This window comes from Thunnus thynnus, chromosome 22, assembly GCF_963924715.1.
Source record: "Thunnus thynnus chromosome 22, fThuThy2.1, whole genome shotgun sequence".
NCBI lineage: Eukaryota > Metazoa > Chordata > Actinopteri > Scombriformes > Scombridae > Thunnus > Thunnus thynnus.
Genome location: NC_089538.1, coordinates 19,046,888 through 19,072,154, shown reverse-complemented (window position 1 = coordinate 19,072,154; position 25,267 = coordinate 19,046,888). Strand labels below are relative to the sequence as shown.

The window sequence follows — 25,267 nt, the reverse complement described above, 5'->3', positions numbered from 1 at the left end:
AAATGACCATGCAGATGTGAAAAGTGTCACTCAAACCTACAGAGAATTATTACAGAGCGTTTTAGCCTCCATCAGCTCATTGTTTTGATTTTGGTTTGCTGCTTCGATGTAGTTTATTTGCTCTCGTAAGCATCCTTTTCAGATGCGACAGGCAGCTGTATTGAGCAAATAAAAACACTCTGTTTGCTACCTGCTCAGTACCAGAAGGCAGACAGACAGGTTAAGCAAACTGCTGGCAAACAGCGGGTGGAAACCAAAAGAGAGCTAAAAGGAGAGTGAATAGTGGACTTTAAGTGCCCATTAATGCTAATGTTGCATCTGCTGCACATTTAAACAGGCAACTGTTTCTTAACACATTCCCTATAATGTATTTTTAAGGTAGTAATTGATATTGTGTTTTTAGCTTGTTACGTCGCAACAAAGTGGCAAAAAAATCAGTTACTGCTGCTTTAATATTAACTTGTGACAGTTTTTACATACAGTACCAGTCAAAAGTTTGGACACACCTTCCCATTTCCACGAATAAGAAACTGTGTCCAAAAAAAATATTTTTTATACCAATTTCTCCAAATGTCATGCTAATTTATAAAGTTTAAAGCAATTTAATATGTAATAGTTTACTCTCAAAAATGATCCACAATGTTGTCTGTAGGTACATTAGGACACATTTAGTCATTTTCCACCCATTTAAGCTAAAAGACGACACTTTAATCAGCTGCAAGTCAAGAAAATAAACTCAATTTTACACCCTAAGGTGATTATTTTACTATATTTTATGTTATTGAAAAACAACAAAGGAAAAAGTAGTGATATTACTTATTTTGATATAAGCAGCAAAGGCGTCTTCAAGACACAAACTGAAACACGCAGCTGCAGAGATGCAACTTTACTGCGTCCTAGTGTTCCACTTAGCAAAGGATGAGTTGCCTTTGAGTGTTTAGAGCAAATGGTTACGCATTATATTAAGTCTATCCCTAATGCACACACACACACACACACACACACACACACACACACACACACACACAAATGAATCAGAGTGGTATTTGTAAAGGTTATAGAACTGACATTTGGTGGGTTTCAGAGGGATGTAATGACCTTTCTTCTTGTACTGAAATATAGGATTACTATGGAGACCACTGACCGTGCATGTGTGTGTGTGTGTGTGTGTGTGTGTGTGTGTGTACACGCAGGTCCACATCAGCTGTAAAGAACAAATGGGGAAGGTGTGTCCCTTGGGTCAATGTCGAGTGTCAATCATCCCTCCCACTGCACTTAACAGCATCGACTCAGACGGTGAGACACCTCTTACACCCTCTCACACACACACACACAATCACACACACACATACACATGAACTTGTGTGTCGCACAGACTGTACGTTCAGATTTCAGGAATGTTAACTTTTAACTCCAACGACACTGTGACTGACAAATCCTCTTGATCCATTATATTTATGATCCAAAATACAGTAATTTTAATAAACATCTTAAATTATAGCATGTTTGGACAAAACTTACTATCAGAAACTGGAAGAGAAGAGTAATATTTGCATCATATGTCTCAAATTTTGGACAATATTTGTCTTGTTTGAACATAATTTGGATATTTTTGCTACAGAAAGAGAAGTATCAGATCAGAAATGTACAATTTTGAGACACAAACTGTGAATCTATTTCTCAAAACTCATTTACAAAAACTTTCCTTTCAGGCTTCTGGAAGGCCACCTCCGCGTCGTGCTCCAGCCCTCTCCTGGTCCTCGTCAACTCCAAAAGCGGAGACAACCAGGGGGTCAAGTTCCTCCGCAAGTTCAAGCAGCTCCTCAACCCAGCTCAAGTCTTCGACCTGATGAACGGAGGACCGGAGCTCGGGTACTCCAGCTTTTTCTGGATTGTACTTTGGAAAAACTTGAGATCCCTCAAGCAGTGATTTTTTAAAATGTTGAGAGCGGATTGAAATAATGAAATTATCTAACTGTGTCGGGTTATATAACAAAGTAGAAAAAGGTGTGAATGTGCCAAGTTTGCTTAAGTTATCTTTCATTTAGATTTCCTTGATATCAGACTGTGTTCTTACTTGTTGGAGCGTCTAGTTTGCAGCAACATGTTTTAACACAAGTATCGATGCTGCCTTCCCGTAACATCTCTTCATATTTGGTGTTTTCTCTCCTCCTCCTCCTCCTCCTCCTCCTCCTCATCCCTCTCCTCTCTTCTCCGCAGCCTGCGCCTTTTCCAGAAGTTTGTGACGTTTCGTATCCTGGTGTGCGGAGGAGACGGCAGCGTGGGCTGGGTGCTCTCGGAGCTGGATAAACTCAACCTCCATAAACAGGTGAGAACAACGACGGGGAGGAGGAAGAGGAGGAGGAGAAGGAGGATGATGTAATACTGATGCGTAAGGTAAAAAGAGAAAGTAACAAGTTATAAATTATAAAAAATAATTTTCCACCTGAGGTCACTCGGAGGTTGTAGCTTGTTGCTGTCCGTTGTCCTGAAACCTGAAATTGCCAATTATTTGACAATAAAGGATTCAAAAAAATATATAATCAAGGATCTTTTGTTAACAACAGCATGACCGTCACATTTCGCTCAAGGCTTTATCAGGTTCATGAAAAGTTATTATGGCTTATTGTACCTTTTCATAAGCCTGCTGCTCTGCGGTACACGCTGTGTGCAAACCTTCTTCTTCTTTGTCAGCTTTTATTGCTCTGATGAATAAAGATTTAGAGAGTTTTTGACCGTATTAAAGCTAAAAAGGACACAGAGAAAGAAAGAGGGAGGACACAGTGAAAGGAACTGGTCAGAATCACCAATATTAACGCTGCTTACCTGAACCGATTAATTAATTTAATTAAAATTCATCAAAATAAATGAACGCCTCGCTGTATAACATGGTTTTTTAATTTTAAATTAATTCAATTTGGATGGATAAATGCTATGTCAAATCAGTTTGAATAATATCAGGTCATGTCAGACTAGAGTAGATTAACCGCTGTGACGCCTCTCTGAGTCACTACGTTATTATCAGACTTTTATTAATATTTCTACGCTTTTTTTAGACGTTGGCTTGAGGGCAGAAACGCTGTATAATCAAGTCTTCATCCTTTCCTCTTTGTCACACACACACGCAGGATACATGTATCAACGGCAGGATTTTAACAAAAGTGAGAAGCTTCTGTTACTTTCTTCCTCTGGACACATATGTGGAGAAAAAGTGTGCATAACCAACACAATAACTTCCCTTTATGCATCAAAAAACCTGATTTTACATACACAAATAGTCCGTCTGGTGCTGCTTTTTTGTCTGTTTACATACGACACACTGATATAAATAAACTCTCTTTATCGTGTTTTGTGTCGTTGGAAGTGACTGATTCTATCTCCTCTCCGCAGTGCCAGCTCGGCGTGCTGCCGCTGGGCACAGGTAACGACCTGGCTCGCGTTCTTGGCTGGGGAGGCCTCTGCGACGACGACGCTCAGCTGCTGCAGATCCTGGAGAAGCTGGAGAGAGCCACCACCAAAATGTTGGACCGGTAAGATTAGTAGGGGGTGTGTTAGGAAAGGGGCGGGGCAACAATGTGGTTTCTTCAAAGCAAGGTTCAACGTCCCAGCAGTGAGTTTCCATGTCCGTGTTTGTGTTGTTTTCCTTCAGGGGCCTTTGGTTTGCTTTCATATTCCTCAGACTCTAAATTGCCTGTATTTATGAGTGCCTGTCTAACTGCTTTGGCCCTGTGATGTGCAGGGAAAGCTGACAGGGCGCTTTCCTAAAATAAACTTGTGAAGGGGGGAAATCCCAAATGAGCAAATTAACGACTGCTATGTCTAGATATGATCCTTCTTAGTGTTATATGTTGATCAAAGGCAGCAGACCGGAGCAAGCGATAGTCCAACCAAGAAAAAGTTAATTAGCTAAAACACTACAGGGTGTTTATATGTTACTTACATCTATGAGAAAGATGCATAAACAACCCGTAAAAATAACTCGTCTCTTAGCAGTGATACGGTGGAAAATCAAGCAGCATTTGTGCACACAGTAATTAGCAGCTGATGGTCGACGTTTCCCAAAGATTCGGCTGCAGGCGGATCTTCTTCAGATCCATCAGAGTGGTGTGAACGTACTGTAAAACATCTTCATTTACACAGACAATTAGAAACACATGTATGCCAGCGAGTTTTAGTGTTTTGTTTAATTTTTATTACTATATTTGTCAGAGACAGAGTTCGAAAACTGTTAATGAGTAACAGCTAGTGTAGAAGGCTAATTCACATCTACAGTCTACTGTTGTTTGGTTGATTGACTTCGGCTGTTCAAACAGTTCAGTAATTACATCAGAGCTAAAACAATTTGACGATTAATCAAGTAGTCGATTGACAGACAATAAATCGGCAAGTATTTTGATAACTGAATAATAATTTTAGTTATTTTTAAGAAAATGTCATTAACTTTTGCTGCTTTTAGCTCCTCAAATGTGATGATTTAATACTTTTCGTTGTCATACATGATAGATAACGGAATATCTTTGACTTTTGGACTGTTGTTTGGACAAAATAAGACATTTCCTTTAACTCTGGGGAATTATAACAGGCATTTTCACCACATTTTATAGACAAAACGATTTGATTTATGGAGAAAATAACTGGCAGATTAATTGATAATGAAAATAATTGATAGTTACTATCATTTAATTATCCTCTAATACTTCATATCTACAGATTTGGTACTGTAGGTCCATAAAGAATCAGGTATAAAATGACACGGAGAAGAAGTAACCGAGTGAAGACACCTGCAATGTCACATGTACTGTACACTGTGTGTATATATATATATATATATATATATATTTAAGTCTTTTAAGACTTCCCACGTTTCAAGTAGTGCACAATGTAGGCTTCATCTTTGTTCAGCGGCCTTGGGGTTTGAGCTGCTTTGTTATTTATGTCATTCTATCAAGAAGAAATTAAGTGAATAAAGAAAAAGAGGCTTCAGACATCCGACGCTTACTGGAATGAAAACTGAAAGAATGCGCTGTACATGCCTGACTGCAGTACGTGTCTCAAACAATTCAGACGTTTGCACAAAGTCAACTTCTTATCAGCAGCGTCATCAGCTTCCCTCATTCTGCAGCACTTCCTTGTTTATATGGATCTGAGAAGTGATAAACCTTCAATCATTTAGTCTCAGATTCACACATAGAGAAATATGCCAATAAGGGAAGAAAACTGCACTTGGCATTCATGTGGTTTTTCTTGATTCAGGAACTTTCTAGATTTGGGCGTGAAAATCTTGAAGCAACAACTGGATTGGAAGTAGAGATTAGAAGTATCCAAAAGAAAATAGAAAATGTTTGAAACAACTTGATTTACATTGGAAACAGGTGAAACAGGCAGATTCAGAGTAGATGTCCTTTTAGCGTCCAATAATTGACAATTAAATGACATTTAAGGACTTTTTTTTTTGCAGTAAAGGCAAAAATTTTTGCATATTCCACATCTGTTGTTGCAGCTGTGTTTTACTTTGCTGTGTTCTCATAAATGACTTAAATTAAATCTGAGGCAGCCAAACTTGCTTTATTTCCCAAGTTAGATCACATCTCAAGTCTGTATAGTAAGTACGAAGCTGGAGTTAGCACCTGTTTAGCTTAGCTTAGCTTAGCTTAGCATGAGGAAAGCACTTCCTGCCAAGAAATAGTCCAGCACACAACCAACCCGTAAAACCACAACTTGACAAACAAGATGTAAAGTGTTAATTAAGATGCTTTAGAGGTGCTGGTATGCAGATTTTGTTACCTTACCTGCAAAGTAAAGTAGCAGTAGATGCACCTTTTTTAAGTGAGGTTTTTCATAGGAAATTAAAAATGTAATCAAAAGGAACAAAATTGAAGCTTATACTTGTTTCTGCAGGTGTTTAAACCTCTTTGTCCTCAGCTTGAACTACAGTTTTATTGATTTTTCCTTTTTTTTATCAGCATTACAATCGCTTGGTGTTTCAATTCGCCGTCTCCTGCCTCCTATCTCGGTCTGATTAGCCGATAATAAAGCTTATTTTCTGGTGCTTAACCTCAGTGTGTGTCTGTGTGTGTCTTTTTAGATGGAGTGTGATGACATACGAGGTGCCCACCATCAATAAACACACACCAATAGTGAAGGAAGATGACAGCCTTGATTCTCCTCTGCAGGTAAATTACTCTGCAGAGCTTTCAGGAAGCTGTCCGCTTTCCTGACAGATGGTATCCATAAATTAGTATCCCCACAAAGCAGGATCTCACAAGCTCCAAGAAATCATTTTGGAAAACATCCACTGAGAATCAATTGAGCCTGGCAGCTGGAAGCCAAAGCAATCAGACTTAAACCACAGGGAGTGGTGTAGATATCGACGGAAGGCAGCTCTATATTATGAATGTTAGCTGAAAGCTGCCTTGTGTTACTCCCAGACCTTAAAACCGATCCCTTAACCTTAAAGGACATGCCGCAGCTTTAAAATTACAGCACAATTCTGCACCTGCATTGCCAAAAATGCTCCCTCCAATTCTTTAGGACTTTCATCAGACATTTATCAGTTAGTCAAAGGCTGATCCAATCAACCAAAAAGGGAATTTTTTTGGGTGACAGCCAATGACAACAACCCAAACCTACACAAATCATACCTTTGGAGCCTTGCCAGACAACGAAAAGCAGAGTATATTTTTGTGGGCAATAAGTGTGCAAAGCTATCAGTAAGTGAACCTCATAGAAAGTTGTGTGTTGATTTATATTTCCTCTGTTTTTATAGATGTTTCTTGATCTTCCAGATGTTTTTCGGATAATAGATGTTTTAAGATCTCATTACCCAAAGCTGTTAAGTTGAAGTGGGTTGTAAAGTCATGACTAAAGAGCAAAAATGGCCGAATAAACCACATATATGTTTCTAGACAACGTAAAATAAAGAGTTTTGTACATAAAAAGGACAGAAATATACAAAACGCTGTAAACCAGGACACATTTCTAGATAATCTTAGAGAATATCCCTGTTATTAGAGCCATTTGATCATTTCAAAGTCTTCTTTTCATTTAATTCTATTAAATGTAGTTACTTCTCTCTCAAATATAAAGTAGTAGTTCCCAACCTAAGGGTTAGGACTCCTCCAAGGGGTCACAAAATAAACCTGAGAGGTCTCGAAATGACTTGAAGCAGTGATTCCCAACCAGTCAATTCCCAGCACACGCTTATCACCTCTGATTTTTCATTTCCATCAACGTTTGACCGAAACGTTGACACTGTTTAATAAATCAATGCAGAGATGATAAGCGTGTGCAGGAATTGACTGGATCTTCAGGGGCATTGATTCCCTGCACTACAGGAGAGACAGATTGTAGAGCAGCTCAACTAATCTGAAAAAACTGAATAAAGGATTTGATTTGATTTAAAAATACATCCACATATAGAGTCAGCTGTAACATTTAATTCAGGTGTTATTGCAATAAAGAGTGTGTGAAAACTAGTTAGCTAGTGAGCAGAGGAGATGAATAATTAGCTAAAAGTAATGGATAAATGGTTGGAACGTCCAGCTTTTGTGCAAATTTGACCAGACTGAACCAAACATCAACAGTTCAGTTGTATGAAAATATTGTAGCATCCACTATTATATCCACCTTTATATGATTAATAGTTTAATAACATCCAGTTTGCAATTAATTACTTGTACTTCAGTTCATCGGACTGGGCTGTGGGGGTATGTCTTATAAAAAAGGTTGGGAACCACTGACTTAAAGGATAAAGGAAAGAAGACGACACATACTTAACTACACTGAATAAAGCATTTTTCCTGACTTTTGAGAATTTGAGAAGAATTTGGTGGATGTGTAGAGGGGTCACAAGTAGACAATGTTTGTTTTTAAAGGGTCATAGTGTAAAAAATGTTGTATTTTTCATCAAAACCAACAGAAGTTATGGTTTCCTCACCTTTCCCTCTTGGGCAGATTAGCTTTTATCCTGTTTTTTTTTGTGCTAAACTCTTTGATTAACCTTCCTGTTGTCCTCGGGTCAAATTCGACCCGTTTTCAAAAGTTTTTATATCAGAAATATGGATTTCTTTCATCTAATTGCCTGAAAATCACAGGGATGGTTCCACACCACTCACTTTGCAAGTTAAAGTAATGATCACTACTTTCATTGAACTTTGGGTGTTTTAGTCAAATTTATACCATCTGTGGACTTTTGTCCTCCCGGGTCAAAATCGACCCAATATGTTCTGAGTCTGGGTTCGTTCCAAATCACAATATCAAACCACGTATGTAAATTTCATGATGTCTCACCTTAACGCTGCTAAAAAAAAGACGTGAATCTTCAAGAAAATGTCAAATCCAGCTTATACCGGTCAGCTCTTACGTAGGGTTTCTCTGGGCCTTTTTAACCAAATAGTCCCAGAAACAAATTTCTCCTTTTCTATTATAAATCTGAAGTTCCTCTCTCTCCGTCTCAGGTTCACATCACTCAGTATGCAGACTCCGTGGCCTCCCACCTCGCCAAGATCCTGGACTCGGACAAACACAGTGATGTCATTTCCTCTGCCAAGTAAGTGCCATAAATGCCTTTAAAAAAAAAAAACGGGGACGGAGGGGGAAAGAAGAGAAACTTAAGAAGGGAGGAGAAAGCAGGTGAAGGATGAGATGGGAGGGAAGATGATAATCAAGATGTGAGGATGCTGGGAGGGGAAAAAAAAGAGAAGAGAGATGATGAGAGAAACAGGCACACAAGGACTGAGTGTCTGGTCAATAGGTATTGATTTTTTTTTGCTTTGGTCTCTTCCCTAAGGACAAACACACACACACACACACACACACACACATACGAAGGGGACGGTAAGTGCCGCCTGGCTGTAAGTGAAAGAGACAGATGAATCAGTATTTAGGGGTCATCCTGGTTGCATTAGTACATTAGTCTTCCTTTGGGAAAAGTCGAGCAGCCATTACGGAGCACTTTTCTCCACTGATCTGTGTGTTTTTTAACTGCTGCTGGTTGTAGTGGAGACCTGCAGCACATTTAAAAAAAAAAAAAAAAAAAAAAAAAACACCTTGGAGACTCAAAGTACATTTTCATTGCAACATAACACCGGTGTTATGTGACTTTACTTTGTTGTAACATCTATTTCTGAAACCACACAGTGAGATTTTTAACAGGTTTCGATTAGCTAAGAGACAGGAGAAACACTCAACGCATGAATAGAAATCAGCTCATGTAAGACACAGTAAATTTCCGTCATGGTTTTCCAGCACAGTCAGCAACTTAAGTGCACTAAAGGGTCTTAAAAATGTTCCAACCTTATTTTTGTGCCACAAACATCAAGATTTATGCTGTAATGTTTACTCTGTGCTAAGCAGTGAGCTAAACACAGCAGCTAGCCTTCAGAAGCAGTTGTGAAACTGTGAAAACACTGTATTGGACAACAAATTCAATGATAGTTTTTATAGATTGGAAAAAGATGAGATACTGTTAACAACGGTCAGAGCAAAGGTGTTTTAGAAAAGAATTAATGCAGAAATAAGGAAACTGGATTCATGAACGCAGACTAGTTAAGTCAGTTAGCTAAAGGCTAATTTCTAGTGGTTCGCTTGACACTTTTGATAAATGTTGCCTGACAGAAATTAAAGAGTCACACGACGTTTTCAATTTATGCTTCGGCGAAAGGTTTCAGTTGTCTCCATAGTAACTAGATCAATAGTTGAGCGACATTTTTTTTCTGTTGGAAATACGTCATTTCTGTTGGGCGACATTCATCAAAAGTGTTGAGCGACCTACCGTAAATTAGCCTGAACTGTTTCTTCCTGGCATGAGGGGCAACTTATTTTAGTTTTAATTAGTTTTAATTTTATTTAAGTATCTTCAGTAACAGATGAAGTCCATATAGAAAGTACAACACAGTAAAACAAGGTTAAAATACATTATGTAATTGTTAATGCAACAGTTAATTAGCTAACATTGACTTAAAATGTTGTATTAGCAACACAACAGCTAGCATTAGCGTAAAGATCAGGAGGATGTTGGTTTGGAGTAAACTAATCACAGAAGACTAAATTAACAAATTACAAATCAACAATGACAAAACAGATAAGACAAAGTGACAAAATGGTGGATGTAACAATGTCAGTTAATCAGCAGCAGCTATGGAGCTGTACCAGCAGTGGTTGCTACTAGCAACAGGATGTTCAACTGAAATCAACTGCTGGTGGCAGAAGAGTAATAAATGTGTTTTTGTTTTGCCAGCAAAGACATTAAAGGCACTTTAAGTAAAGTACCTCCGTCAAACTCTAATGGTTCCCTTAACCATGAACTATGACCTGTAACTGACATTATAGAGTCACATTTGACAATAAAGGGAAGTAAATAAACTTGACAAGTAGAGCAGAGCACCGACAGAAACATCTCATAGAGAGATGATACTTTATTTTACAACAACACACAAACTGTTAAACCAGTTCAGAACTGTTTTCAAATTGTCTGATCCATCTGTAATACTGAATCGTGTGCCTCCGAGCTTATCAATTCCTAATATCGATGCCGCCATGTTTTTCTGACAGTTGCACATTGCAAAACACTGCTGGAGACTTGCAACAAGAAGGAGACACTGCAGAGAGGATGAAATGGTACGAAATGTAACGTCTGTAATATGATGATTTCATGTGGAAACACGATGAATAAGCTGAAACATCTTTCTACGCAACACGGGCTTAAATCCCAGGAATACCATGTACTGCTTCCCAATCAAGCTAATTTATTCCACTTAGAAAATTGATCAGGAATCAATAAGGGAATCGATAAAGAATCAGACCAATTTGCTTTTTTCAAGCAAAAAAATGCCAAACAATTGATTGTCGAAGCTTCTCGAAATGTGAGGATTTGCTGCTTGTCTTTCTTGAATTATAAAACTTTTGGTTTTGAGTTGTTTATCAGACAAAAACAGTTGATTCAAGAGGTCACTGGGTCTTTTTTCTGACATTTAATAGACGAAATGATCAATCAATTAAGCCAGGAAATAATTGTCAGATTAATCGTTAGTTGCAGCCCTGCTCTTTACGTCATGTTTGAAAAGCCATTGCAATTTGGCGGCTGGTTATTTCAGTATTTCTTCACCATTACAACAATCCCACTGATGAATTATGGTGACTTTTTTATGATATGTGTTAATGAATATCTTGTCGATAGGAGGGGATCAAGCTCACACTCGATTCAAATCAAAATCAATCATCATTTGCATGTTTTTTGAGGAAACATTGTGAGAATGCAGCCAAAACAAAATGGCTTTTTTCACTGTGCAGTTAAACTCCTGAAACAATACTCAAAATCCGACACGTGATTGATTCATTTCTACGTCCGTCGTCTCCTCCCGCCTCCAGTTGAAGTGTTATTTGCGTTATACACAGCCTTTTGCAAATACACCAAGACTGACCAGCCCAACCTTCTGCTTTTCATATAACAACCACGAGTTAGCTAAAAAATACCGTCATCTACCATCAAAAATCTGTCATTCTCAGATCCCTAATTTGAAAAATAACACTCGTCACCCGCTGAGCCGCCGCGCGGGAACACGAGACTTTCACAAACGAGGAGCGTGTTTTCCCGCTAGCAGACGAGCGTTATTCGTCTTAGATCCAATGTTTGATAAATGCACGAGGGCCGTGTGAGTTTGGAGAAAGCATCAAGTGCTGAGTCATACAGCAGCAATGTAACAGATGTGAGTAAATAGTGACTGTGTGGAGGCGACGGAGCTGACAGGCAGGTAGGCGGAGATGAAACGAGAGCGTGTGTGTGTGTGTAATCTCCAAACACAGTGACTCACCAAAATCTAAAACGTGTTAGCCCGCTAATTTGTTTCATTTTCAACAGTTATCATCTTAACCCTCACTCCCCCCTTTTCCCTCTCTCCCTCTCTCTTCCTCTCTTTTCTCTTTCTTTGTACGCTCTCCAACTCCCCGTCAGGTTCCTGTGTGGGACGGTGAATGATTTTGTGGCGGAGGTGGGGAAGGCGTACGAGAGAGCCACAGAGAACAGGGAGGAGGCAGATGCCATGGCAAAGAAGGTAAATGGTCTTATGTGCAATCGTGTGTATTATGTAACAGCTTGTATAACACTAACTAGTGGGCAAGTGTAGGTGTGTGTGTGTGTGTAGATAATAGAGAGAATGAGACAGAAATAGTTGTGTTGAAGGTTGAGTGTCATCGTTCCCTCTCTATAGTTTATATATTCAGTCCATATTTTCCATCTAATCAGCATTTGATACTTAATAAGAATCCAGTTTAACATATCCATTGAAGTTTGTCATTTTATTTTGAAAACACTCCTTTACTTCCTGTTATGTACTGACATATATGACATATCACAGCTATTTTCAAAATAAAATACCGTTAAATACTCGAGAGATGCCATCAGTTTGCGTATCAGTACTGTGCATGTTCTGGAGCAGTTTTTATGAAGAAAATGAAGCAGGTTTAATGCAAATTAATATTTGGAAATTTGTATTTTTGTTTGTCTTTCCACAGCTTCTCAACAAGCCGCAAATATTAGACTGGATAAATGAGAGTGTCAGTATTCCAATGGGGACTTTATTTCTGTCTAAAAATATGTTGATAATACAAAAAAAAAAGATTATTTTCATGGATTTTTGTCACTCCTGTTGTTTGTCTTTTTCTTATGAAATTAATATCTTCCCCCCGGGCGTATAATGTTGCCATGGAGACAGTGAGCAGAAGTTAGCTAAGCTCTATTTGTTAGCCTTTCGATTGGTCGACCAACAGCGAGTTTAATTAGAAGGAAAAACGAACTTCAGGCACTCATGCGTGGAGCAGGAATATAAAACTCAAGGATTAGGTTAAAAAGCCTTTATTCCACAGGGCTCTTACCTTGAATAAAAGGATTTTTAACTTAATCCTAGAGTTTTTTTATTCCTGCTGCACGCATGAGTGCCTGAAGTTTGGTTTTCCTTCTATGTGACGACCCTTATCTTCAAAAGCACCTGCGTTTCTCTTGAGTTTTATATGATCAAGACAGTCCTCGAGCACACCACTACCTCTTTTTCACAAGATTTAATGAATTTACTATTTTTATAATGCATTATTTGTTAAGTAATTGCTTAAAGCAAAAAAAAATGGCAAAAAATCACCAGTTCCAGCTTCTTAAATGTGAATATTTTCTGGTTTTCTATGATAGTAAACACATATCTTTGGGTTATGGACTACTGGTCATTCAAAACATTATATATTAAGACGTCAGACCAGACGATCAATCAATAATGAAAATTATTGTTAGTTACAGCCTTTATTTCTTTACATTTTGGTGATTCTGCACCATAAAAGCTCATGCTGTATTAGCTATTAGCAGCTCCTATTTGCACTGTAATCATGAAAATACAGATAAGCATCCTGAATTATTTGGATACTGAAGGAAACATCTTATAAATATGACGATCACTCGGCTAGCGCTGAAGTAAGAAGTGCATTGTTTTTCCAAAGAGAAGCTGATATCACTAGTAAGAGTAAATCTGGCTTATTCCAGCTTTGATTTAAGGAAGTTATGACTCTGAGAAGAAGATCTAAGTCAAGTTCAAACACTTAAACTTGACATATTTGATGGCCGGTCAGTCATTATAAACTTATGCTGCGCAGCCAGCTGTTGTTCAAAACCACAGATCTTTACTTTAAGTTTGAAGGGATCCAAAAGAGTCCCAAAATACCAAATATATCAGGCTGAATTTTGGGAAAATATGTATAAAATGAGGCACAAGACATGTAGAATATATCCACTCCAGAGCTGGATACACTGTATATGTGATGCTGTCTGACTGTGCCAGGAAAAAGTAGATTTTTCCAACCTTAAAGCTACTTAAGGAGGTAAAAAAAAAAAGGGGCAAAGACTGGATGGTAAAGGGTTAAATAGAATTACTAGCTCTGTCTGTCACCAGCAGGTAAAAGTTTTAAACTGCAAAGAAAATCCTACTGAGAGGAAAAGTGGTTTGCAGGCTTTTTTTTTTGTGAGACATTTCCCAAAAAAAAGAAGAAATCTTTTCACCCAACGGAGACAGCGAAACCCTCCTGTCAGAGCGCTCTGAGCTCTGACACGCTTATCTGTCTTTTTTTCCCAAATAATGTGGTGCTTTATTGATGCCCGGTGGGAACTTTGTCATCAAATAAAAGACCTCTGTGAACCGAATAAGAGGAGGTATTGATTCCGAGCTGTTTTCGTAGGGGGGGTTTACTGCAGCCACATGAATGAGAATTTAAGAAGTTCTGCCCAACAATGTGTGTACTGTGTCATCCAGTTTACGCTCAAATGATTTTGAAGCGAGCGAGGGAGCAATATAAAGAATAAAAGCCATAAAAAACGTCTCTCTCTTATCTGTCTCTCTCTCCTCTCTCAGTGCGCGCTGCTGAACGAGAAGCTCGATTCCCTCGTCAAGGCCTTAAGTGAGGAAGCGGATGCTCAGGTAATAACGCTACAAGTTATAATCGATACGTGATAATCATAACGATCAGAGTGCGGAAATATTTTGTTTCAAGCTGAAGTGGTTTGCTGCAAAATGAGGTTCTGGGGAAAGGGGACAAAAAGCTGATTTCTAAGACAAAACGTGCTTTTTTAAAGAGATATTAGTCAATAAAATGATAAAAACCTCCTAAATTTTGCTCTTAAACAACAGTTTGATTGATTATTCCACCAGTGTGCATGAATATATGATTATCTCTCCCCTATATGTCCTGACTTATATTACGATTATGCACTTTTTTAATGGATAATTTGATTTCTCTGGCGCTAAAATCCGTTTTAGTGCTGTTTTTTGAAATTTAAGACGCTTAACAAGCCACAAAATGTCAACTATCATTATCAGTCAACCTCTTTTTTAGTCTTTAACTCCACTTTATTCGTCTCTATATTTGGAAAGCGTCTATATTCGGCTTTATCTACTTTAGCTTCAAGCTATATTTCCTTTGGGACGATAACAATAAAGTTTAAGTTGAAGAGAAGCACAAACACAATGTGTTTTTGAGATAATGATGTTGTTGCTCAGAGAGAAGATATAAAGTGTTCCTACTCGGTCGCAACACAAGAGAGAGTTTTTAAATCCCTCTATGATGCTGGGAAAAAAAAGCAAAAACAATGCACACATCTAAGTTTCCTCATGGCAGCTTAAAAAAATAAAAATAAATAATAAAAAAAAACAGCCATAGCTTGTTGTGTTTGCTCCCTGTGGAGTCTTTTATTCACAGATTGATGTTTGTGCTCTAAAAGAAATAATACAGCCCTCAAACTGTCACTATGATTTCAGCCTCCTGCTCAAGTGAAAGACTATAAGGGGACTGGCTGTAGATGTTAGCTTTGAATCAAGCTTTGTTTCTTTTTTTTATAATTTATGAATTAAATACAGATATCATCCTTAAATAATAATTCTGCCTGCAAATTAATATTAACTGCTGCCTATTAACAAAAGAGAGATGTGTCCCACTGCTATAAGCTTCCACAGCGACAGTAAAAATGTATGATTGAGGAGATATTTCCTCATTAAATACTGCTGCTTTGGTGCTATAATAGTGCACTAATGCCTCAGGATTTCACTGCTCATATAGTTCAATAAATCCAAGTCGGGTAACATCAGGTCATTTCACAGGAATATACTAGAATATATATTTTATAGCTTTTATTTGACAGATTTATTACAACAGTAAGATGATGTCTCCCTTCCCCTTTCCTGTCGTTTCCAGGTGGTGCCAGCGGGTTCGGTGCCGAGCCAGGAGGGCGGCAGCTCCAGCCCCAGTGAAAGCGGCGGTGAGTCGGGTTCGGAGGGTAAAACGTACCGGTCCAAGGAGCAGCTGATGCTCAGAGCCAACAGCCTGAAAAAAGCTCTGAGGCAGATCATCGAACAGGCTGAGAAAGGTAAGAGGAGCCTTTTTTTTTCCTCTCCTCGTTCTGTTGGTAGCGTTTGTTTTGCATTTTCCTGAGCGTGCAGTTCACTGACGTCGTCGTTTTTTCAGTGGTGGACGAGCAGAACCGACACACGCAGGTCCAGAGGATGTCGTCGTCGTCCTCCATCAAAAGAGAAAACAGCGAGGACCTGAAGGATGCTGAGCCGCGTAAGTGTCCCTTTAGTTTGAACTCAGGATGGATATGAAGTGAAAGGACACACTCGAAAAACGCTTTGTGTACATTTTGCAAAATCTACATCAAACTACTTTATCTTGTCTTAAAAGGTTTGAAGATGACTCAATCCTTCAGGAATAAACCATAATTTGTCTGACTTTATTTTATCCAAAGAACCACTGAATCAAACTTTATTCGATGATCATTTTACATGAGATCAATGTCAACTTTTATGCCGCTTTCCAGGTCAAGGAAGTTTAAGTCCGACCTCCCCGATCGTCCTGGAGAAACCAGAAAGCCTCAACACCGTCACCTTCAACGAGGACTCTGTGTAAGTCTTTGTGTGTGTGTGTGTGTGTGTCCTTCACGTAGCGGCTGCGGCTAAACGACGGCTGTTGAACTGATGTCACGTCTTAATAAACAACCTACATCATGTTCTGTCATCTGTAGACAATGTTCAGAGAAGTGTGTAATGAACAACTATTTTGGCATCGGGCTGGACGCCAAGATCTCCCTGGAGTTTAATAACAAGAGAGACGAGCACCCGAAAAAATGCAGGTATGAACACACACACACGAGCCAATAACAGAGCCGTCCTATTAAATAATACAACTTTCTTTGCCAAGAACATCTTGTAATGCTGCTACTGCAAAACATTTTTATTGCCTGTTTAATATTTCTCCGCCCAAAATCAGCATTTAAGCAGTCGTCACACTTCTAATCAGACTTTTCCCTCATTTCTCACCACTTCCTCATTAAAGGCGAGGGTGTTTATCTCTTTTAGATATATATATATGACTTATTATTTCATGATAATACTGGAGACACAAACGGAAATTCATTGTTAAAATCATCTTGGTGCAGATGATTCAAGGCGACGCACGAAGGGTTTCAGTAGCAACAGAGAACATCAGAGAGCACAAATCTTTTATTGAATCAGTCTTTACATTTTCTTTTATCTGTCGGTCGTCTTCTGTTACCGTCAAACAGGAAAAACAATCTGAATCTGGTGATAAACGTCTGCAGCCGTATCTCGCCGCCGCTGCTAGACAGAAAAAAAAAAGTCTGTTGTGTTTAACCGACAGATGGAAAAGAAAACAGAGTCTGTTCAGGGGTGACAGATCCCGTTCTCTCTCTACACGCCGAGTTTCAGATCTTACCTTCTGCTTCTCGTTTTTAGAGTCTCGGTACTGAAAAGTAACGGATGCAAAAGCTCTTTTAACCCCTCTGTCTGTGACTTGAGCACATAAACTTACTCAAGATCCAAATCCAAGACACCTCGAAATTAGTTTCAATTCATGGACTCTGCTTTCTTTTGTACATATTTGATGTTTTTATATTTACATGTTGTGTTCATGTGCTTTGTTGTCCTTATGGGACAAATAAAGCAACTAATTGATTGAAAAACAAGGAGTGCAACATGTTAAAATCCTTGGTTGTCAATCAAAAACAATGGCTCTAGATCGCAAACGTCCACCGACATGCAGCGAAATTGCGACAGCATCAGAAATTTTAGGACCGAATTCCCACGATGTGACATAACGCGCCGGCTGACGCAACGTTTCGTAAGCTCCCGATTTATGAATAAAACGTAAGAGGAACAAAAACATGTTTGTTGTTTTGCTGCATATTTAAAACACGAGTTAATTACACACCTCTCATGATCTGCAGCAGCGCTACGAGTCGACACGCATTCGTTGTGCAATCCGACACACCTTAAACCGCAACCGAGAGTTTATCAGACCTGTCTGACAGAATCTGACATGCAGTAAACTCACAGCCTGTAGGGAATAAAGGTGTTTGATTCAGGTTGAGGCCACTTAGATCCAAACACCCAAATATATAAAATGGTAAATAACAGTGTAACTTCCACCAGACGGAGCGGTGATTGTAAAAAGAAACAATATCAGACAATCTCAAACACATAAATGTCACCAGCTGCAGTTTTTAATCGAATGCGAAATGTGAGAACAGCGTTGATCGGCTTCCTCTTCCTCCTTCCCCGCAGTAGTCGCACCAAAAACATGATGTGGTACGGAGTGCTGGGGACCAAAGAGCTGGTCCAGAAGACGTACAAAAACCTGGAGCAGCGAGTTCAGCTGGAGGTCAGATAAAACATTCACACACACACACACACACACACACACATATACACTTGTGAGAGTGATGAAAAATGAGGAACAGTATGTTGCTTCTGTTCTGTTTTCTGGGGAAACAAAAAACGCTATCAGCTGTTTTCCTCTCACATCCTGTGTTTTTTCTCTCTCCTCTTTTTAACTTCCTCTCTCTTCCCTTCTCTTCTTCTCCTCCAGTGTGACGGAGTTCCCATGTCTCTGCCGAGTCTCCAGGGCTTGGCTGTGCTCAACATCCCCAGCTATGCAGGCGGTATCAACTTCTGGGGAGGCACCAAGGAGGATAATGTGAGTGTATCTCCTAAATAAAAGCTTCTCATGAATAACGTTTTCTGCATTCGAGAGCGTCTTTTAATGCCGTCGTCTCGTCACGTTCAGAACTTCGGCGCTCCGTCTTTCGACGATAAGAAGTTGGAGGTGGTGGCGGTGTTCGGCAGCATGCAGATGGCGGTGTCCAGGGTCATCAACCTGCAGCACCACCGCATCGCACAGGTAAGAAACCATCCGAGGAGGGTTGAATTCAATGGTTTCTTGCATCTGTAATTGGATTTTGAGAGTGAATTTTGCAGCAGGATATAACACGTTGGGGACTTTCACACTCCGAAAATTCCCCAAAACGGTGCTTTTACTGTCAGTCTGAAGGTTTTTTACATGATATCAGGAGCAGCTTAGTGTCTTCAGCATGAAAAAAATCTCCTGACAGCTGCTGTTTTCTGTTTCGGTCATGTCTCAGTGCCGCCAGGTGAAGATCACCATCTTGGGGGAAGAAGGGGTTCCTGTCCAGGTGGACGGCGAAGCCTGGATCCAGCCGCCCGGCATCGTCAAGATCGTCCACAAGAACCGGGCACAGATGCTCACCAGAGACAGGGTGAGATGAGACTTGAATATGAATCATCTGGGGAGGAAAAAAAAAAATCAGTTTTCACTCCAGGAGTTTGAAAGGTGTAGTTATGTGTTTATGTTACTGGGTTTTCTCGAGCACATGGGCATGAAAACCACCAGTATCGGCTCGAAATATTCTTCCTTTCATAAATATTGCATCCGAAAAATCCGCTCTCAGCTTTCTGGCTATGTTGTTGACTCTTTCTGCTTTGAGTTTTCTTAAATTCATACCCGCTGCGCTCTCTCTCTCTCTCTCTCTGGAGCCGAGCAGTTTGTTTCCATGGTTTCCTCCTCAAGCGCCGCACAGCGAGAAGAATGTCGGCTCGCTGGTTTTATCCTCCTAAATGTGGCTTTTATTCAGTAAAATGGTGACAGTAATGTTTCAGGTGAGCGCTGACCCTGCTGGAGGCCCGGTTGAGGGACGATTATCGACAGTTTTGAAGGAGTAAAACACCTTTTTCTTTCTTTCTTTCTTTCTTTCTTTTGAATTCGTTTTTCGTTCTTTCTGCCCTTCAGTCGCCTCCCTTCATGTCTTTATTTTTGCTCACATGAAAACAGTTTGGAAAGTTGGAGATTTACAGATAAAAAGATGTTTTTTTCTCTTTTACGTGAAATAAAACGCACCTGTTTACTTGCACTTCTTCTGCCGATTCCTGCGTCTTCATTCAGCGACCTTAAGTCTCCACAAACACACAATACCTGAAGAACCACCTGAGAGTCGGTCGCCGAGTGGCTCTTGAATTTGATTGTTTTCATTTTTCAAGTACCCGACCTAAGCAGACATTTCATGATGCGTCGTGCACTTGTCTCGCACTTGTTGAAGAGGAACAAACACACAAGCGAAGTCTGAATCCTCTCCTCTTCCTGTGCGACCAGGCTTTCGAGAGCACGCTGAAGTCGTGGGAGGACAAGAGGAAGATCGACAGCTACCGCGCCAGCAGGCCCCGCCTTAACTCCCAGCAGTCCATGGAGTACCTTACGGAGGAGGAGTGCGCTCAGGTTCAGCAGCTGGGCATCGTGGCCGACACGCTCATCAACAAGTAAGCAACGTTTTTGTTTTTTTTCTGTGACGTTTACAGGAAGCAGGTCGAGGTTTACAGTCTCGCTCAAGGACATTTGACTACATTTAATTGTAGTTTGAACTTGGAGTTTATTGTTGTTTGATGGCCACCGTGACATGTGTGCTGATGCGTTTGGGTGACCTCTGTCGATTTCCTAAGCTGTAAAACTTTATCACAGGAAGTCCATAAAGCTGGAACTCCTATAGAGGACAAAGTTGTAAATACAAGTGGTAAAAGTTTCATGAAATTCTTTATACAGTGAGGTGTGAAGAAACACTTCCAAACATGGTGGACAACTAGTAAACAATGCACTAGAATAATGGTTGTAATATATGTAATATAATATAATATACTGTTAATTCTATCATTATTTCTTGAGCTATAGTCGATGAAACTCAACACTTCCTGCTGATGTTTCACATTAAAAATCTACTAGAAAAAATGTGTGGGAGACCCTACGGTGGCCACGAAACCCAAAAAACGTGAAAGACCCTCTCTAGACCCAGTGTTTGGTTTGTCCGTTCTGGGCTACCGTAGAAACATGGTGGCCTCCGTGGAAGAGGACCTGCTCCTATGGAGATATAAAGGGCTCATTCTAAAGTAACAAAAACACAATTATTCTTATTTTCAGGTGATTATACACTAATTGAAACATATTTATGAATATTATTTTCCATTTCTGCCACGTCTGTTCTGCTAGATGACACTAAATTCTACACACTGGTCCTTTAAATACAATGAAATATATGTAAAATCTGAAATCTATGTAAAAAAAAATTCAATTTGTGCATAAAAAATCTGAGTTGAAATGCAGAAAATTAAAAAAAAAAAAGTTGAAATGTTGCAAAAAAAGTTGTTTTCCAATAAAAAAAACTGGCAAATCGATAAAAGCAAAATGCAATAAAGTGCAATGGGAACAGATTTGGGATTAAATCAATGAATTTCCACTCAGCTGAAGAGATGCTCACTCCTCAAATTAATACATGACACAAACATAAATGTATTTCTGTCATGTTTTCTGTGGTATTTTTCATACTTTGAGGTTTGACCGGCGCTCTTTTAAATAAATCATTTTGTTGCGCCCACTTCTTCTGAAATTATTCAGTCTTCCTGACTAGAAAAATGATGCCACCAGCTGTTTTACCTTGATAATCCAACTCCAACTACTACAAAACACGCATTAATTCAAATTTTCTGGATGTTCAGCTAACATTTGCACTAAACTTGCATGGACGCCTACAGTAGCTGTTGACAGCAGCTTAACACTGAACTAGAGATCAGCAAAGCAGAAGTTATTGGAGGTAAATTAATGAGCGATAACAGTATTTTGTTGACATGTTGTTGCTTGGCAACGCTGTGTAGATTTAAACAAAGACAACAGGTGGTGAAAGTGTTGAGTTTGAATTGCACAACAAATTAAAACACAAGCAGAAAACAGGAAGACTAAAATATAAAAATATATGTATAAAAACAGGGAAATTAGGCATCAGGGCATCTTTTATACACCATAGATGTTTTACATATAACAATATACAATAGACACGGTTGCATAAAAACAAACTTATCAGCTAACTTCCTGTTTGATCTGTATCAGTGTGTGTAGAGAAGATGAGAGGAAATGTTGCTCTACATGTTCCTTTATCCCTCAACAATTAGTTTTCTTATTTGCTCAGTTCTCCTCCGCTGCACTGATGAGCAGTTTTATTTCTTGTTTTCACACATATAAACCATTTGCGTCCCTCTGCGGACATCTCGGGCTCGTCTCAGTTTGTTCGGTTCATAATGATCTTTTCAATCATGTCTACAAAAGTAAATCCCCCCCCTTTCAGGATGATAAATGTTTTTTAATTTACATTTGTAAACTCTGAGGTAGGAGAAATAATCATATAAGGGGGGAAATAAACGGAACGAGATGTGATAAGGAGAAATTGAGAGCGTAATCAAAGGCGTGGACTGTAATTTCCCACTTATGAGAGTTTGTAACGTCACTTCTAGTTGAAATGGAGATGTTTGTTTGTGTATTTTTTAACTTAAAGTGGTTTAAGTGCTTCTGAATTCCTTTTAAATGGACTTAAGTGAGAAAAACAGAATCCAAACGTCTACAAACAAAGCAAAAACTGAACTGAGATAACTTGTTGAAATAATCATCATAATTGCGCCTTTTCAGCTTGTTGAAATAATAATCACAGTCTATGATTTCCTCTCTCCTCCTCTTCCTCCTCCTCCTCCTCCCTCCTCTCTCCAGGATCCGTGAGGCAGCCAAGACCCACAAGCTGGTGGAGCAGGAGTTGGCTCACGCCGTCAACGCCACCGCCCTGGTGCTCACAGAGGCCAAACTGTCCAGCCCGGAGGTAAGACACTGAAGAGGAGGAAGAGGAGGAGGAGGAGGAAGAGGAGGAGGAGAGAGAGGGGACAGACGGACAGACAGATGGTTGATATTGAGTGATGAAATGGAGAAGTGAAACATGCGGGTTTTCAACAGTTCGCTTGGGGCTCGTGTTAGTTTACGGGTTGTTAATTTTGCCGCCTGTTAACCTCGAACTCAGCAGTGACCTGAAGCACGCAGCAGGATGTTTCCTTCATTCAGATGTTTTTATCTCACAAGTAATTCACTGATTTCTGCTGCAAAATCCAATCTTTTAAATCAGAAAAGTCTACAAACATGTTTATTTTGGTACATTTAGAGTTTGTGAGGAGTTTCCTGTTGTAGTATACGGATTGCTCAGTCTCTCGTTATACCAAAAAAAGTCATTATAACAAGAAAACCTTTATGTTATAAGGTGATACTTTCTCATTATATAAAAATACTTTTTCTTATTATAACGACAAAAGCAACTGGTGATATTATGCGGGTTACGCAGCACCTCGTCGCTCTTTATGTGCTGATTTTTTCTTCTCTGGTGACCAAAAAGAGCTCACGAAGAAATTATTCATCATGATATAATTAGTTAAACTACAGTCGGACCTCATGTTAGGAATAATAACAGAAACAGGAAACAAAAAAACAGCAGCGTTTATTATAATATTCCAGAGAGACGCGGTGACTCACTGTTAATGAGAAACAAGCACAACAAAGCAACGTTTTAACTGCTTTTCCCTTTCTGATGTGCATGCCTGTTACCATGGTTACATACAATATATAAAGTACATACATTTTAAATTCTACAATCAAATATCTGTGGTTGCTTTGCTTTGGTCTATTTGTCATCATTATAACTAATTTTGTACTAAATAAATAACATTTTCTCGTTAAAACGAGATATTTTCTCATTGTAACGAGAAACTGAGCAGATATTTTTGTTGTCATGGTGACAGCAATATGTGCAAAAATTAAAAACACTAAAAGAGGATGTAAATATAATGTTGTACAGTTCATACTAAACATGCTTCCTGCCGTCTGAGTGCAATAAATAAAGCGGTGGATAATAAATAACTTGATCCCAGACAAATGAGATAAGAAGTGGACTCTTTTGATTATAATCTGTATGTTTATCTATATTTTCAGTTTCTGAGTCGCAGCACGGCGGTGGAAATCGTCAACAGCAGTAAAGTTCTCCAGGCTGAGACCATGATGCTGCTGGATGGAAAACTACTGGTACGTCTCCGCGGTTTCATCCTCTTTGTTTCATCTATTCTCTTCCTCACCGCCGTCTGTCTCCGCTGAGCCATTCAAAGCCTCGACGTCTCACGTTTCAGTTTCTGTCGTCTTTGTTCGGTTTTTGTTTGCTTATAGCTTCAGTTACCCTGTTAGGAAACAACAGATCTTTGTCTTTAGAAGAGCAAATATCATGACGACACTGAGACGAACCGTGACAACTATGCAAGCAACAATATTGGGGACGTTCTTCTAATTTTCTCCACATTTATCTCCCTTTCTTACCTGCTGTTGTCTGTCCTGCTCTTCATCTTTCTCAGTGGTTAAATGTTTAAAATTCATCCTCATCCTCTATCATTCTTTGACACTGAATGAAGAACTTTCGGTAGTTGTAAACAATGTATTAGCATAATATGCAAATTACTTTTACAGTAAGTTTGAAATAATTTGCTGTACGCCCCAACTGTTGACAGATTTACACGTTAACAGATGTTGATAAATCTGTGAATTTGCACAAAGTGTCATAAACATACATCATCTTCAGACAGTAGAGAAACAGAACAGATGTTAGCGTTTTCAGATTTACAGATGGCAGATGTTTTAAAAAAAGAAAAATCGCATTATGACTATAAGTTGCAGTTTAGAAATAAATTCTTTAAGGACTTTTCACACTATTAAACTCTCCTCCTCTTCCTCCTCTTCAGTCGGAGTGTCCAGAGGAAGAGGAGCTTCAGTCGACCCTGAACAGCCTCAGCGCCGAGCTCCAGAAGCTGGACGACATCCACTGGATCTGTCCGCTCATGCAGTGCTCCGAGGAGGTTTGCGTACGTGTGCGAGAGGGAATCCGACGTTTTATCGCCGTCTGACGACTAAACCGACAAGTCTTAAAATCAGAAGCGTCCGCTGATCGATGCTTTCTTTTGTTTAGGAATCGGTGAGGAGCAGCAGTAAGAGCAGCAGCAGCAGCATGAAGCTGAAGATCATGCCGAAGGTGAAGAAGGAGAGAGAGAAGCTCCACAAGCAGAAGTCCAACAGCTCTCTCTCAGGTAAGAGATCGGGACCCTGACTCGAAGCTTCAGTCACACAACCATGTTAGTTAGCTTTGTCTAGAAGTACACAACAGTGGGATTATGACCGATCTGGGCTTTTATTGAAGGATTTACAGCTACAGAGAGCCTGATACTGTTCAGGTCCCATCCAGCATTGGAACCGTTCTGAACTATAAAGCATTAGACGTCATGTAAGAACCTCTCGTAAGAACAGATTCATTCTTAAGAGGCACGTACGAGCGATTTTAAGACCATTTGTGGCATTCGTAAATTTTCTTGAACAGTGAATTTTCTCTTAGGTACAAACGAAATTTATTTGATTTAAGAGGTGTAGATTATGCTTCTGATCATATCTCAAGAATGTTTACCTCCTCATGAACAGTCGACATTCATCAGACTGAGAGATGCGATTTACGACAAATTCAGGCAGTCAGGAGAGTTTGTTGAATCTC

The 25,267-nt window shown here is 39.4% G+C and overlaps 1 protein-coding gene across 5 annotated transcripts in view; it reads left to right on the top strand.

Annotated features, from left to right (window-relative positions):
• Positions 1–25,267, top strand: part of si:dkey-172j4.3 (diacylglycerol kinase delta) — an 89,092-nt gene that overhangs the window by 59,161 nt on the left and 4,664 nt on the right. For 2 of the 5 annotated variants that reach the window (XM_067578966.1, XM_067578968.1), the window contains 23 exons: positions 1,194–1,296; positions 1,713–1,872; positions 2,221–2,329; positions 3,391–3,530; positions 6,086–6,173; positions 8,457–8,548; positions 10,552–10,617; positions 11,951–12,050; positions 12,511–12,552; positions 14,385–14,450; positions 15,721–15,892; positions 15,991–16,089; positions 16,343–16,427; positions 16,547–16,654; positions 18,105–18,201; positions 18,409–18,516; positions 18,607–18,720; positions 18,962–19,096; positions 19,987–20,150; positions 22,417–22,522; positions 23,677–23,766; positions 24,471–24,590; positions 24,695–24,812. In XM_067578966.1, the coding sequence (XP_067435067.1) occupies positions 1,194–1,296; positions 1,713–1,872; positions 2,221–2,329; positions 3,391–3,530; positions 6,086–6,173; positions 8,457–8,548; positions 10,552–10,617; positions 11,951–12,050; positions 12,511–12,552; positions 14,385–14,450; positions 15,721–15,892; positions 15,991–16,089; positions 16,343–16,427; positions 16,547–16,654; positions 18,105–18,201; positions 18,409–18,516; positions 18,607–18,720; positions 18,962–19,096; positions 19,987–20,150; positions 22,417–22,522; positions 23,677–23,766; positions 24,471–24,590; positions 24,695–24,812 (2,482 nt within the window). The remainder of the gene's footprint in view (positions 1–1,193; positions 1,297–1,712; positions 1,873–2,220; positions 2,330–3,390; positions 3,531–6,085; positions 6,174–8,456; positions 8,549–10,551; positions 10,618–11,950; positions 12,051–12,510; positions 12,553–14,384; positions 14,451–15,720; positions 15,893–15,990; positions 16,090–16,342; positions 16,428–16,546; positions 16,655–18,104; positions 18,202–18,408; positions 18,517–18,606; positions 18,721–18,961; positions 19,097–19,986; positions 20,151–22,416; positions 22,523–23,676; positions 23,767–24,470; positions 24,591–24,694; positions 24,813–25,267) is intronic. The other 3 variants (XM_067578969.1, XM_067578967.1, XM_067578970.1) reach the window with 3 other exon arrangements.